We start from the raw sequence: 15,399 nt of genomic DNA on the forward strand, positions 1-15,399 counted from the left end.
TGTTCTAACACTAAAAGAAAGTATTATAATTAATTATGTGATAATTATCTATTAATTTTATTTTATTATTTTATTAAAATAATTAGTTACATGTTTTATAAAAAAATAATATAAATTTTATTTCTATTTGATATAATAATGAATGATTTTATAAAAAATTTAACCTAAATTTATATTTTGATTTTTTTAATATAAAAAATGATTTTATAAAAAATGATTTTATAAAAAATGATTTTATTTTTATTTGATATAAAAAATGATATTATAAAATATTAATTTGTTGGCGTGTGGTTGTTAACTAAAAATTTTAATTAGTTGAGATAGTAAAAATAAAAAAGAGAATAAAATAAAAAAAAATATATATTTATGGTATTAGAGACTGTAGGAAAATTCGGAATTCATTTTTTTTTAGAATCAAAACTTTACTACGTACGACCATATAATTATAGCTGATGACATATGCATAAATATTTTGGCGAACATAATATCTTCAAGTACATATTTCACTACTCGTGCCAAGAGGAAATATTTTTAGGTAGACTCAGTCCATCACGTCATTTATGGATTAAACCGATCACATTATGACACGTCATTAAAATTATAGCATTATCGTAATATTACTATTTAAAAGTGTAAAAAAGTAATAAACACAATTACAATAGTGTCACTATTTTAATGACGTGTCATAATATAATAGGCTAGTTAACAGATGACGTGGTAGACTGAGTTTGCTTAACAATCTCTCTGCAAAGAGCCTTCCTAGCTAAAAAATGAGCAATTTAATTAGTAAATATTTTTGTACACAAATGTTTTACTTGTAATATGCCTTAATTTATGTGAATATATATGCGATTAATTCTTAATTTTAAACATATCCAAAATGAATACATCCTTATCATTAATTGTAATAGATTTCATACAAGGACACAATTTAATCAATTGTACATATGATATATATATTTCATGATTTTCTCATGTTCCTTTAGTACTATATTTTATTAAAATTTTAATCGGAGATAATCATTTATTCAACAACTAAAAATATATTATAATTTAAATAAAATATATTTACCTATTCACAATTTAGACTGTTTGTCAAATATATCATGATATTTAAATATTGCCATATATACCATCTTTTTAACTTTTATCAAATATACTTAGAATTTGTTTGGAGTTGATGTAACACGATATTATATACGCCATGTAAGATTGTTTTATATATGTAGACGGGTTGCATCGTGTCGCATTAGTTTTAAATGAGTCGTGAGTGTATTTAATAAGGATAAAAAGATAATGAAACAACAAAATTAAAAAAATTTATAATATATATGCTAAAATTGAAAGATATCAATTAAAAGATAATAATATATATGACAATTATGATAAAATTATGTATAGATAGATAATTTACTTATTATTTATAGTAGAACACATCATATTGAGTTAATTCTTTTCAAATAGTTTGACATGAAGACCCTCTCCAAATCCTAATATTGGATTTCGGACAAGCTTTCCTTCCTTAACTTTTGTCCACCTATAAAGATTAAAAAATACAAATTTATGTTAAAACATAATAAAAAAAAGTTAAACAAATTTGACATTATTCAATGGCAAGTTTTCAAATTAAAAACTAATAATAATTGAAATAAAATTATTAAAAATAATTAAATTATAATTATTGAAATTAAAAATTTAATTAGAATTAAAATAACACATAAAGGTTTGGTTATATAAAAACATATATTTGTACCTATATTTGGTGACTAAAACATGGAAAAATATAGACATAACAACTCTAGAGTAGTCAGCTCCAACACATTGTCTCGTTCCTCCTCCAAAAGGTGAGAAATTCTTAGATATAGTGTACGAATCAAGTTCCTACATTCAACACTCAGAATCAGAAATTTCATATATTTATATATGTGAAATACTCTTTTTACTTTATTTTTCTAAATATAATATTTACAATACTTCATGTAATATATACATACATGCATTGAAATATTAAAATTATTAATCTTATTTTTTATATTTCTTTTTATAAAAGAACTAATAGTACATAGTGAGAATAAAATAATATAAAATAGTATTTAATTAAATTAATAAGAAGTTTCTATATTTCATAGCAAGAAGATTATAAATAGTTTTTAATTCATTACTTATCTTTAAAAAAAAAATCAATTTACAACTACAAATTTAAATACACGACCATGCGCTAAAATATAATATTTGAAAATATAAATCGTAAAATAAATTCATCTACATTTAGCATTGTAATTGAGATGGTCTAATAATGCATGATATATCAAACTCAGCTGATCGTTAATAATTGTTTAGCTAGCATATCAAACCGTAATGTCAAGTTTAGACATGTTTAGATATGTGTGTTAGATTCCATCTTAAAACCAATTGGTATAAAGTGGAGGTGTCCAACTAATATTTAAACACATGTCCATTCACACACACAACCAATGTGAGATTTTCCACTTCAACACTCCCCCTCACGCGTAGCGTGTCCGGGCCGAGTAACCAATCTCCCCTCACGTGCAACTCACATGGGCTGGGCCAAATTCAAATTGTGTGAATGGACAAGGCTCCGATACCATGTTAGATTCCATCTTAAAACCATTTGATATCAAGTGGAGGTGCCCAACTAATATTTAAACACATGTCCATTCACACACACAACCAATATGAGATTTCCCACTTCAACAATGTGATAATATATTCAGTATAAATTAAACGAACTATTATATTGTTATTTAAGTAATATATAATATAATCTCCAACCGACGGAATATATTACTTTAGTTAAATTGAAGAAAGTATATATAAATAGTAAATAAAAACCAATAATGAATATCAAATAATCGGCTAATTTTCTTTAACCAAAATTTCAAGATTTTTAATAGTATCTGAGCCGAAATAAATTATTGATTAAGCCAAATTGACTAACATAATATTTTTTTTAAAATGAACTAACAAACTTAATTAAACTTTAGAGTGCATAAAAGTGAAATTTTGTCACTTCGTGGCTTTTAATATAAATTTAATTCATAAAAATAAAATAAAAATTAATTTATTTTATCCGAAATAGATTGGTTAAAATGATTAATAAGGTTCCGAAGTTCTTACCTTCCAACGAGAAGGATTAAACACAAGAGGATCCTTGTACACCTTAGAATCCATATGACGGTCAGTATCAACAACCATTACACTCCAACCAGCAGGAATAGTATATCCTATATATATAAAAAAAAGAATTAGGAGTTAATAGTATTATCTTATATTTAATTTTGAATGAATTTGACGAAAAAATTAATTAATTGTTATTAGAAAAATTGCCTTTATATTGAATATCTTTTACAGCTTTTCTCAATAATCCAGGTGCAATGTTCGTCATCCGAAGTGATTCGTTAATAACCTATATTTTACATGAGCGAACAAATCAATGAGAATATAATAAAGTACATAACATAATATAATACAAGAGTCAGGTGGAAAATAGATTATAAACTTTAACATGTTTTATAATTTTAATAAAAAAATTTAATTCTTACAACATAAAATATAAACTGCCATTTTTTAATTACAATCGAATCATTAGAAAAAATTTGATAAAAATTTACTAACATGTACGGCGAAATAAATATTGTGCCAACATATCAATATTTATTAGCATAAAAATTTGAACGTTTCAAATTTATAATAAATTGATAGTTGGTATTAAAATTCATAATTTATTTAAGAATGAATTTTTCATAACTATAAATAAAATGACCTGCTGAGTATATGTCATTGATTTATATTCCTCCCATGTGATGGAACAATCTGGACGTCTATTTTTGAGAATGTTATCATGTTCAGCCTGTATCAAATTATAATTGGTGTTAATTAACAAATCAAAGTTAGCAGTCAATTAATATTTGCAAATTCCTAATTATACTGTTTCTGCTTTCTTTTAATAAAAATACATGCTATTAGAGGTACATACCATCAACTGTTGTAAGACCTCCGGGTGAGATGACACGAACTTTAGCATTAAACTTATTGTTGCTGATATTGTGGTAAAGCTAGCAAATAGAAAGGAAAAAAGGAGGTTAAGAATGAACTCTTCTGTGAAGAATTTATCTTTCTCCATTTCCTTCAATGCGACGTCAAAAAAATCTTCATCTTCAGCCGGTTTTTCGACCGACGATGTTTGTCGTCTCTTTATCATCCATCCTCTCAGTACGTTCATCACGTTTTCTTTATGCTGAAATGCGATCATATTATATTTATATTTAAATATTTGTTTAGATGGGGCGGAATATTTTAGTCGAACGACATGTTCAGTTGCTTTTAGACGAACGACATCTTGTTCGGTTGCTTTTAGACGGAAGACATGTTGTTTGTTCATTTTTTTTAAAAGTTTTAAACCAAACATATGTCGTTTGGTTCAATGTTTAATTTTGAGAATATTATTCCATCTTTAAAATAATTATTCGATAGTCATGAGTTTTGAAAATTTCAAAAAATTAGGTTAATTGAAAATCTCAATTCAATTAATCTAATTTTTATCCATTCATCTTTTAACTTTTTTTAAGATAAATTAGTTCATGACTGCGGAAACAATTATACGAGCTTAATAAATTATGTATCTAATTTAATGAGAGTTTATAAATATTGAAATAATTTCATTATAAAAAAATATTCACTAAAATATCTGAATACGCATTAATTAGCATAAACATAACTTGAGATATTAAGTTGTACTATTTATTTTTAGGCTGATCCTTTTAAAAAAAAACATCACCCCAATTCGATTGCATCCTGACGTTGCAGAATCACCAATTTTACTCAAAGAGTAATGTTATATAACCCAACTCTTTTAGCCCACCTTCTTGTACCGCCTGACGTGTCAGTTAAAGAGTGGATGCATTAAATTTTATTTTTTGAGATATACACTTTTGGGTGGGTATCGGACGAATGAAATCCTGCCACGTAAGGCGGGTTATTGAAGGTGGATTAAATATGTGGGTTATTTACTCAAATTATGACCTTTCAGTTTTAATTGCACTCTCAAACATTAAATTGATCAATAGAAAAATGTTCATACTAATATTTTATATATATTCTAAATAGTTCCTAATGTTGTATTTAAAATAAAAAAACATTACTTTTCCAGCTGGAGAAGACGACCATCACTATACGACTTCTCCAGCTCGTCTTCTCCGGCTGGAGAAGACGACCCTATACAGAGATAATTGTAACGTGTCCTAGCACCTATAAAATTGACGAACTATATTATCAATATCATAAATGTGAATATGTAAATTTACTTTATTTAATATCAATGTTAACAATGTTAGACAACATTCAATAAATCAATTTAGCGTCTGATAAAATCAGTTTCATTAAAGGAAAAATGGTAAAATCAAATTGAGAATTTTAAATAAACCATAAAAGTTTAGTTACTCAATTAATCATACCAATCCGACAATAAAATCAATAAAGAAAGATAGTTAAGGAATAAATGTTCAATCGGGATTGAATCATAATTTTAATATAAAATATTAAAAGAAGTATACATTTCCTTAAAATTATTTAAAGCAATCACCAACTTCGGAAAGTAATATTTAAATATATAATTTATCGTAAAAAATATTAAATAAAAAAGAGTTAAGCTAAAAAAGAGTTTTGGATTGTCAAACCCGACTCGATGGCCGGTTCCCATATTTTTCGGTTGAACCAGTGGGAACGAGTTTGAGCATACAATACAAGTATCTGAATTACCTTGATACATTTACGGTACGTAGAACCGGGAATATTCAATGGAAATGCCATAAGACTTGCTGCAAATAGACTGAAACTCTCACTTAAATTATTAGCTGATACAATGGCTTCATAACCACATAGGACCTTAGCCGTGGCGTCGCAAATAGTCTGCAAAAATTAATTTTAACATCAAAACGACACACACATGTATATAAGTAAAATGATTTTTTTTTGAACTACTAAACTAAAATGAAGTGAGTTAGGCTGAAATTTACGATGGAAATAGCATTTTTGACGTGAACAACGTCTTGATTAGACCAAGAATGTAGAGTTTCCGTCACCATATTCTCTATCAGTGGAAGCATTTTCATTTTGAGTCTTTCAGCGCCCAATTGACCTAAAAAGGCTCCTCGTATATATTTGTGAATATAACCTGAAATATTAGTTCTTGATTCACCGTCTAGTACCAAAATCTTAGAAAATGTTTCAAAATACCACATTTCCACCAGTCTTCCTTCTTGATTTATAATGTGCTTATTGAATTCTGGATCTGTCGAAATCACAATCGGCCGACATGCTATATTACTTCGAAATATAGGTCCGTACCTAGTGCACAAAAAAATAATTTATAATTTGAATATTGGTTTAGTCGTCAAAAAAAATCAATTTTTTTTGCCTTCTTAATTTAATCAAAACTTTTATTTTCTCAATTTCAACCTAATTTAAATTAAAAGTTAACAAATATTTTAGAGTAATGCTATTTAATTTTATCTTGTTGTACCACCGGACGTGACAACAAATAAATGAATCAATTTAAAGAGAAAAACTGAAGTATACACTTTTAAATAAGAATTGAACAAATAAAAACATATCATGTAAGACGGTACAAGAAGGTGGATTATAGGTGGGTTAAATATCATTTTCCAATATTTGAACGGAATTTCACTTATTGTAAACTTAACACATATTTTCAATTTTTCAATTATTAATTAAGATAAATTATATTGCATATTTTCAAGTTTCACTTCAATTTCGTAGGTTTCCACATGATTTTTTATTACTTAAATTCACATGTCAATTAAGTAAAGTCTAGAATTAGACTATAGTTGTTATTCAAAATTACTCATAATATCTAACAGAAAAATGAAATCATAATATATAACATGATTAATTTTTTTACCTTTGAACTCTTTTCTTAATGAAAGGATGAGTATCTAGAGAATAACTAGGAATGAGTAGCTGAAGGGTCTCTCCGATAAATGGAAATCCCATTGAACCTGGAGGCAGAACACCTTCACAATTTAGGTTCCTCCACTTATTAATCCAAATGGTATAATATAGCCCAAATAATGCTACAAAAAACAATACAAATGTCAACATTTTTTGTGGAGTTATAATATATTTAGAGAGCTATGAATTTTTGAATTTCCAATTTTGATCCTTGATCTATATATACACATTCATATGGGTGTATCATGTATTGAACTTGTTTATATGAAGAGGGGAAAGTCGTAAGAATCATTAATGATAACTTTAATATAATCAGCAACTTGCATATTAATTACCCTCCCGTCTTAAATATGTAGATAGTAATTCTTAAATGAACATAAATTCTAAATGGGTTAACTTTTTAAAAATGTCAAACATTTTCCGCCGTAGATAATCTTTTTTTTTTTATAATAGAGATAGAGATTACACTACTAACTACGAACAAAGCTATATATAGTACTCTTTATATGCAAATCCGCCATCCATATAAGAATTTACAGAGCTTTTAGAAGAATCAGATTATAGAAGCAGAAATGAGTAATTCTCATTAAACAATAAAGAAGAGTTTACATGTCTTTTATAGAACATTTTTGACACCTGTCAGAAATGTCTATCTTAATTACAACGGCTATAATAAGCCAACTCAGCAATAAACTACTTCCTAACTAACTTATTCTATAACTAACTACTAACAGATTTAATTAACTAAAAACTGCAGGTAATTATAAAAGCTCATAAACTAAACTGAATCAAGACTTTGATCCTCTTTTACCCCCCCTCAAGGTGGAGTGTATATGTCATGTACACCCAGCTTGTGCAGTAGAGCTTGAAATGTAGATGGTGGTAATGGCTTTGTGAAGAAATCTGTTATCTGATGTTCTCCAGAAATAGGAAAGAGATGAACCAAACCTTCTTGAATTTTCTGTCTAACAATATGACAGTCTATTTCAATATGTTTGGTTCTTTCGTGGAAGACTGGATTATAAGCAATGTGACATGCAGATTGATTGTCACAATATATTTTTGCTGATGCTGATCCCTGAACTTGTAAATCATTAAGCAGATACTTGATCCATTGCAATTCACAAGTTGTATTTGCCAGGGCCCTATACTCAGCTTCTGCACTGGACTTTGACACTGTGACTTGTTTCTTTGTCTTCCAAGATACAAGTGCAACTCCAAGGAATACACAAAAACCTGTGATTGGCTTCCTTGATTCAGAACAGGTTGCCCAATCAGAGTCTGAGAAGGCTTTTAGTTCTAAGTTATTCCTGGCTGGAAAGAAAATGCCCTGTCCTGGTGATCTCTTCAGATACCTTAGTATTCTAGAGATAGCTGAGTAATGATTGTCAGTTGGACAATCTAGAAACTGACTTAGTTGCTGCACAGGAAAAGATATATCTGGTCTTGTGCTGCAAAGGTAGATAAGTTTGCCCACTAATCTCCTGTAGTTGGTAACATCAGAATATAAAGAAGATCCATCATCTTTGATTAGTCTTGTTAAGGCTGTCATTGGTGTTGAAGCTGGTTTTGATTCTGTAAAACCAGTATCTTTGAGTAGGTCAAGTGTATACTTTCTTTGTGAAAGATTTATACCAGAACTAGACCTTGCTACCTCCAATCCTAAGAAGAACTTTAAAGGCCCTAAGTCTTTGATTTTGAAAACCTGATCAAGAAAGACTTTGATCCTCTGTATTTCTTCTGTGTCATTTCCAGTCAAGATGACATCATCCACATAAATTAACAATACTGTAAATGATGCTTTCTTTATCTTTGTAAACAGAGAACAGTCTGAGTGTGTCTGTGAATATCCTTGTGAAACTAGTCCATCAGTAAGCTTTTTGTTCCATTGTCTGCTGGCCTGTTTCAAGCCATACAGAGACTTTATTAACTTACAAACTTGATTAGATTTAGAAGATATCATACCTGGTGGAAGAACCATGTACACCTCTTCATGCAAATCTCCATGAAGAAATGCATTATTGATGTCCAGTTGCTGTAAAGACCAATTGTTTGCTGCTGCTACTGCTAAAAGAACCCTTATAGTTGTCATTTTAGCTACTGGTGAGAATGTGTCAGTATAATCTATACCATTTTGTTGTGTATATCCCTTGGCAACTAACCTAGCTTTATATCTCTCTATTGAACCATCACTATTGTATTTTATTTTAAAAACCCATTTACAACCAATAGGTGTTTTATCAGCAGGTAAGTCAGTTAATTTCCAAGTATTATTAAGGTCTAAAGCATCTAACTCCTTTTGCATTGCTTCCTGCCAAACATTATGCTTAATAGCTTCTTTGTATGTTTTTGGTTCAACAAGTATATCAGAATTAACAGCAAATACTTTATGAGAAGATCCTAATTTTGCATAAGACATTACTCTATCTAATATATGAGGAGAAGTCTTATCTTTAACTATGGTACAAATATAATCTGTTAAATGTGCAGGCTTAGAAATTGTCCTAGAAGACCTCCTAAGACTAACTTCTTGACCAATACTGGAAACATCAGCAACATGAACCTCAGAAATATTTGCATCAGAAACATTAGAAACAGGAACAAAATTATGAACATCAGCAACATGAACCTCAGAAATATTTGCATCAGAAACATTAGAAACAGGAACAAAATTATGAATTGGATAATCAAAGTCAGAAGTATTTATTTCTGTTGGTAACACTAAACTTGAATCAGACTGAGATAACACAGATGTATTTTTGAAAGGAAACAAACTTTCATAAAATCTTACATCTCTAGAAATGAAAACTTGTTTTGTTTGCAAATTGTACAGTCTGTAACCTTTTGTGTTTGCTGGATAACCCAGAAAAACACATTCTATTGCCCTAGGTGAAAATTTATGTCTAGTATGCAGTAAAGTAGATGCATAAGCTAAACAACCAAAGACTTTTAAATTAGCAAAATCAGGTAATGTATGAAATATTAATTCATATGGAGTCTTATTATCAATTACTGGTGATGGTGTCCTATTTATAAGATAAACAGCATGAGACACACAGTCTGACCAAAAAGATAAAGGAATTAATGACTGGAATTCCAGAGCTCTTGCAACATTCAAGGTATGTTGATGCTTTCTCTCAACAACAGAATTTTGTTGAGGAGTATAAACACAAGTTGTTTGATGTTTAATACCTTTTGAATCATAAAAATTAGGCATATTAAACTCTTGACCATTATCAGATCTCATGCACTTTATCTTAACAGAAAACTGAGTTTCAATATATGCATAAAAGTTCTGAATAATAACTCTAGCTTCTGATTTTGTTTTTAACAAATATAACCAAGTATACCTACTCTTATCATCCACTATGGTCAGAAAATAACTATGTCCATAAATTGATTTAGTTCTTGTTGGACCCCATATATCAACATGAATTAAATCAAAGCATTTATCAACTGTAGAATTACTTAAAGGAAAAGAAATTTTCTTCTGTTTAGCCAAATGACAAACTTTACAGTGTGCATCAACAGGCAACTTTATTGATGAATAACTATTTTGTAAACATTTCAGCCTTGAAGTAGCTAAATGACCTAGTCTATTATGCCACAAAAAACTAGAATCAATAGAAGATTTATCCATAAAACTGGAATCAACAGAAACATCAGTCACAGCATTTACAGAAAACACAGAATTGGTCTCAAAATATGATTTATCAAGCTGATAAAGTCCTTGAGCTTTTCTAGCTAATCCAATCATCCTCCAATTGATAGGATCCTTTAGTATGCAAAGATTTTTATAAAGAATAAAACAATAATCATATTGTTCTGTCAATTTGCTAGTAGATATCAAATTGAAAAAGAAATTAGGTACATATAAGACATTATATAACACAAAATTCTTGCTAAACTTTACTGTGCCTACATGTGTAACTGGTATTTTTTGTGAATTTAGTAAAGTAATGTGCACATTTGAAACTAACCTATAAGAACTAAATGACTGCAAAGAACATGTTATATGATCAGTGGCACCAGAATCTATTATCCAAGAATCACAAGCAGATTTAATAAGAGAAGAACAAGCTAAGAAATGCATACCAGATTCAGCTCCTGTTTTAGCAGCATCAAAATTAGTTGCAATGGTATTGATCTTTGGTGATCCAGCTATTGCATTTTGTTGTAGCATGCTCATTAACTGCTTGTATTGCTCTTGAGTGAAAACTGGAACAACTTCTTTGTCATTAAGCTCTTGTCCTGAACCAAAATTTCTTACATCCTTTGCTTGACCATTAGATTCATAATTCTGAATATATGAATCTTGAGAATCTTGAAACATCTGATTTTGATCATTATAGACATTATCTTATTCATTCTCCAACATGTATTCTCCTACTTGATTTACATAAGATTGTGTCCTAGGTCTAGGCTTGTAACCTGGAGGAAAACCATGTTTCCTAAAACAAATGTCTACTGTATGTCCAGATAAACCACAAAAAGTACACAGAGGCTTTTGCAAATCAGAATTGTTAACATTATAAGGCTTTCTTTGTCCCCCTTGTGACCTAAAACCAGTAGAATTTCCATATGTATTCTGCCTATTTCCATTAAAAGCACCATATGCAGGAAATTTTCTCTGAAAAGAAGAATTGCCCTGAGTTGCAAAGACAGCAGGTTCAACAATTTGATTACTAGACTCTCCTAAACCCATTTGCCTCTCATGTTGTAACACCATAGAAAAAACTTTATTAATCTTTGGTAGTGGTTCTTTCATCAAAACCTGAGTTCTTATAGTTGCATAAGACTCAGTTAATCCTTTCAAAAAACGAATTATATAATCAGCATCTTGTTGATCTTTCATTATTCTTAAAGCATCACAACTACACTGAGGGTTACAACTACATACAGGAACTACTCTTAAATTTGAATACTCATCCCACAAGATCTTTAAGTGTGTAAAATAGTCAGTAACAGATAAAGAATTCTGTTTGAAAGCATACATTTCCTCTTGTAAATCAGACATTCTAACAGCATTACCTTGAGAAAATCTGTCAAATAAATCTCTCCAAACCTCTATAGCAGAATCAATCCATAGTACACTTTGTGCAATTGATGGTGATAAAGATCTGAGGATCCAAGAAAGGACCATGGTATTACATCTTTCCCACACAGCATATACTGGATCAAGTTTAGAAGGAATCTGAATGCTCCCATCTACAAATTTCAATTTGTTTTTAGATAACAAACACATTCTCATAGAACGTGCCCAAGAATGATAGTTTTTATCACTGAGTACAGGTGAAACAAGAACTAGGGAAGGATTTTCACTTGGGTGTAGATAAAAATGGCTAGAAGGATGATCAAACTCTGAATTTAGATGAGACATTATGAATTTAGGGTTTCTGAAATCAAGAAACTTTGAAAGAAACGTAAAAGAAATTAGAAAAGAATTACTGGAATCAAGAAATGAGAATTAATAATGAGATTTAATCAAGAAAAGGAAGAATTTGTATTTGATTAGCAGCGGATTTGATTAAAGATTTAAGTGTGTTCTTGAGCAATGAGCTCTGATACCATATAAGAATTTACAGAGCTTTTAGAAGAATCAGATTATAGAAGCAGAAATGAGTAATTCTCATTAAACAATAAAGAAGAGTTTGCATGTCTTTTATAGAACATTTTTTACACCTGTCAGAAATGTCTATCTTAATTACAACGGCTATAATAAGCCAACTCAGCAATAAACTACTTCCTAACTAACTTATTCTATAACTAACTACTAACAGATTTAATTAACTAAAAACTGCAGCTAATTATAAAAGCTCATAAACTAAACTGAATCAAGACTTTGATCCTCTTTTAATCCACACCATTTACGTTAAATGGATCGCCTTTACGAGCTCGCCAATATGACGGAATGATGCTGCTGCCGCCGCTTCTGACGCTTCTCCAAATACCTTCAATAAATCTTCAATATGTGCTCCCTCTTGTTCACGTGAGGGATAGAACCCAAGATCTTTAGATCTTATGCCTCACTCCTTAGCCAATTGAGTTAGAGGTCATTGGCCGAAGATAACTCTAACTAAACATTTCTAAGACACTAATTTTGGCCAATTTTCGGTAAGTATGTACTAATTTTCGTCAATCAAACAAATCAAAACTTTCCAATTTTGTTATAAGGGTTAATTCCATAAAAAGTCACGACCTTTATACGAATTTTCATTTTAATCACGACTTTTAAAAATTGCCATATAATACCATGGCCTTTCATTTTTTTTTTCAAATCTATCTTATATCATTAACCCAATGATTACACCAATCATTTGGAGACAAAAGTTGTCTCCCAATGATTGGTAATCATCCCTTAATCACCCTTAATTAGGTGATTAAGGAATGGTCATTGAATCCGCAAGTATGACTTGCGGATTCATAATGAATCCGCAAGTCATACTTGCGGATTCCATAAGGGAGCACTATTTGGGAATAACATATTTAGAGGGCAATTTAATGGGAAAAAACCCCTGCAGGGATAACAATGATAGTCCCTTCAATTTTTTATTCTCTGGTTAGTTGGAGAAGAAGGGGGTATAAATGTTCTAATTGTTTTTAGTAAATCACCTCATTTTAAGTTTTAAAGTATAGATGAAAAGTTTACTTTTTTTTCTGAGAGATAATTGCATAAATATATGGGCTTCCTGGGCTTCCTATGTTAATACTTGATATTGTATAAGTGTTTACATTTATACGCTCTACGAATAAAAATTGCAGACATAGCGTTTTTCCAAAAGTTATTAGCATCTATATATATGGTTTACATAATTTCAAATCCATGCCTTGTTGCACCCTCAAAAGAAATTTTGGTAATTTCTTGAAATACATGGTTTGGTAACTTATTTACAACTTTACCTGTCAAGTTTTGACTTTTCTTTTTTAATTTTTTTTATTTACGAAAAATATTTTTTTTATTGTTTTAATTTCACAAAAACCTTTTTCGGTTTCCAATTTCGGTTTTCGGTTTTTTCGGTTCGGTCGACCGAACCGACCGATTACACAGCCCTATTTTTCAGTTTTTAATAATTTATTTTTTTATAGATTTTTTCAAGATTTTTTTTTTTCATGGTATAACAATAGTGTATATATAGTGTTTTTATAGTGTTAGATTAGTGTATATATATTGTATTTATGACATTTTGTAGTGTTTTTTATGGTTTATACCATGAAACACTGCAAATACACCATAAATATTGTAAATGCACCATAGATATACTACAAATAGCAGAAATACACTATAAATACACCAAAAATACATTAAAACGTAAATATATTATAAAATTACTACAAATGCACCATAAATCAATTTGTTCTTTACAAAATCAGTAGCAATGAACAAATCTATGAATAAGAAAAGATAAAATAAATAATTATATGAATAACAGAACAATTTTAAAAACAAAAAATTATAGATGTACAATAATTTATTTATAAAATATTTAAATCATTACAAAATATCTAAAAAATTACACAAATCTAAAAACAAGTCGAGAAATCCATAGCGCGAACAGAAGAGACGAACGGACTAGCGCAAACGGAAAAGACAAATGAAAAAACGACTGGAAACGACGAGAAATTCATCAGAAGTAGACGAACGGAAGCGCGAACGGAAAAGACGAACAGAAAAGTAATTGGAGGAGACAAACTGAAAATCAAATGAAAAAGAAGAAAAAAAAAAGAGAACTTTGATAGAGAAGAGAGAAAAAAGAGTGGTTATGTAAAAATTTAACTTAAAATGAGATAAAGTTTCTTTATATAATAGGTATTTTGGTAAATAAGTTAGAGAAATAGGTAGCGTATAGGAAATAAGGGAAGATGGACCAAAATGGTTTAAATATTTTGCCAAAAACAGGTATTTGGAAAATAATTCCAAAAAAATTGCCATAGTACTTTTATTTTTTTGATATTGTTGTTATTACAATAGAACAATTTAATTTTAAATTAAAAATTTAATAAATTTCTTTTGACACTTGTTTATCTATTTTTATATGTGAATATTTGTCATATATATTGAAACACTTGTCATTTTAATTCTTTAACTTTTTTTATTTATATTTTATCATTATATTATCAACACACAATATGTTAACATTTTTCATTTAATTTTATATTTGTCAAAAATATAAACCTTTTTTATTTTTTATTATTTTTAAATATCAGCTATTTTATTTAATTAAATATTCTATGTTTATTATTCATTTACATTATATGTGCAATGAAAATATAAAAATATTATTATATTCAATTTTTAATGGGAATAATTTTTTTTGACACGATTTTTCATTGTTCAGTTTTTTTCTACTTTTTGGTTATTATTGAGTAGCGTTTTAATTGCCTATACCATTTTTTATAGATAATTATAGT

General features: G+C 29.0%; 1 protein-coding gene across 2 annotated transcripts; it reads right to left on the reverse strand.

Annotated features, from left to right (window-relative positions):
* Positions 1 to 1,310: 1,310 nt before the first annotated feature.
* On the reverse strand, positions 1,311 to 7,184 carry LOC126660739 (cucurbitadienol 11-hydroxylase-like). 2 transcript variants are annotated; one of them, XM_050354394.2, is made up of 9 exons: positions 6,941 to 7,184; positions 6,036 to 6,366; positions 5,779 to 5,928; positions 3,998 to 4,258; positions 3,785 to 3,871; positions 3,349 to 3,427; positions 3,139 to 3,245; positions 1,754 to 1,881; positions 1,311 to 1,537 (listed from the first exon to the last, which is right to left on the reverse strand). In XM_050354394.2, exons 1-9 carry the CDS (start codon positions 7,138 to 7,140, stop codon positions 1,447 to 1,449), a joined length of 1,434 nt encoding a protein of 477 aa, XP_050210351.1. In that variant the 5' UTR covers positions 7,141 to 7,184; the 3' UTR covers positions 1,311 to 1,446. The 2 variants fall into 2 exon arrangements, with proteins under 2 accessions (XP_050210351.1, XP_050210352.1); XM_050354395.2 differs by lacking the exon at positions 1,754 to 1,881.
* Between the last annotated feature and the right edge of the window lie 8,215 nt (positions 7,185 to 15,399).

Source organism: Mercurialis annua, linkage group LG8, assembly GCF_937616625.2.
Source record: "Mercurialis annua linkage group LG8, ddMerAnnu1.2, whole genome shotgun sequence".
NCBI classification, from domain to species: domain Eukaryota; kingdom Viridiplantae; phylum Streptophyta; class Magnoliopsida; order Malpighiales; family Euphorbiaceae; genus Mercurialis; species Mercurialis annua.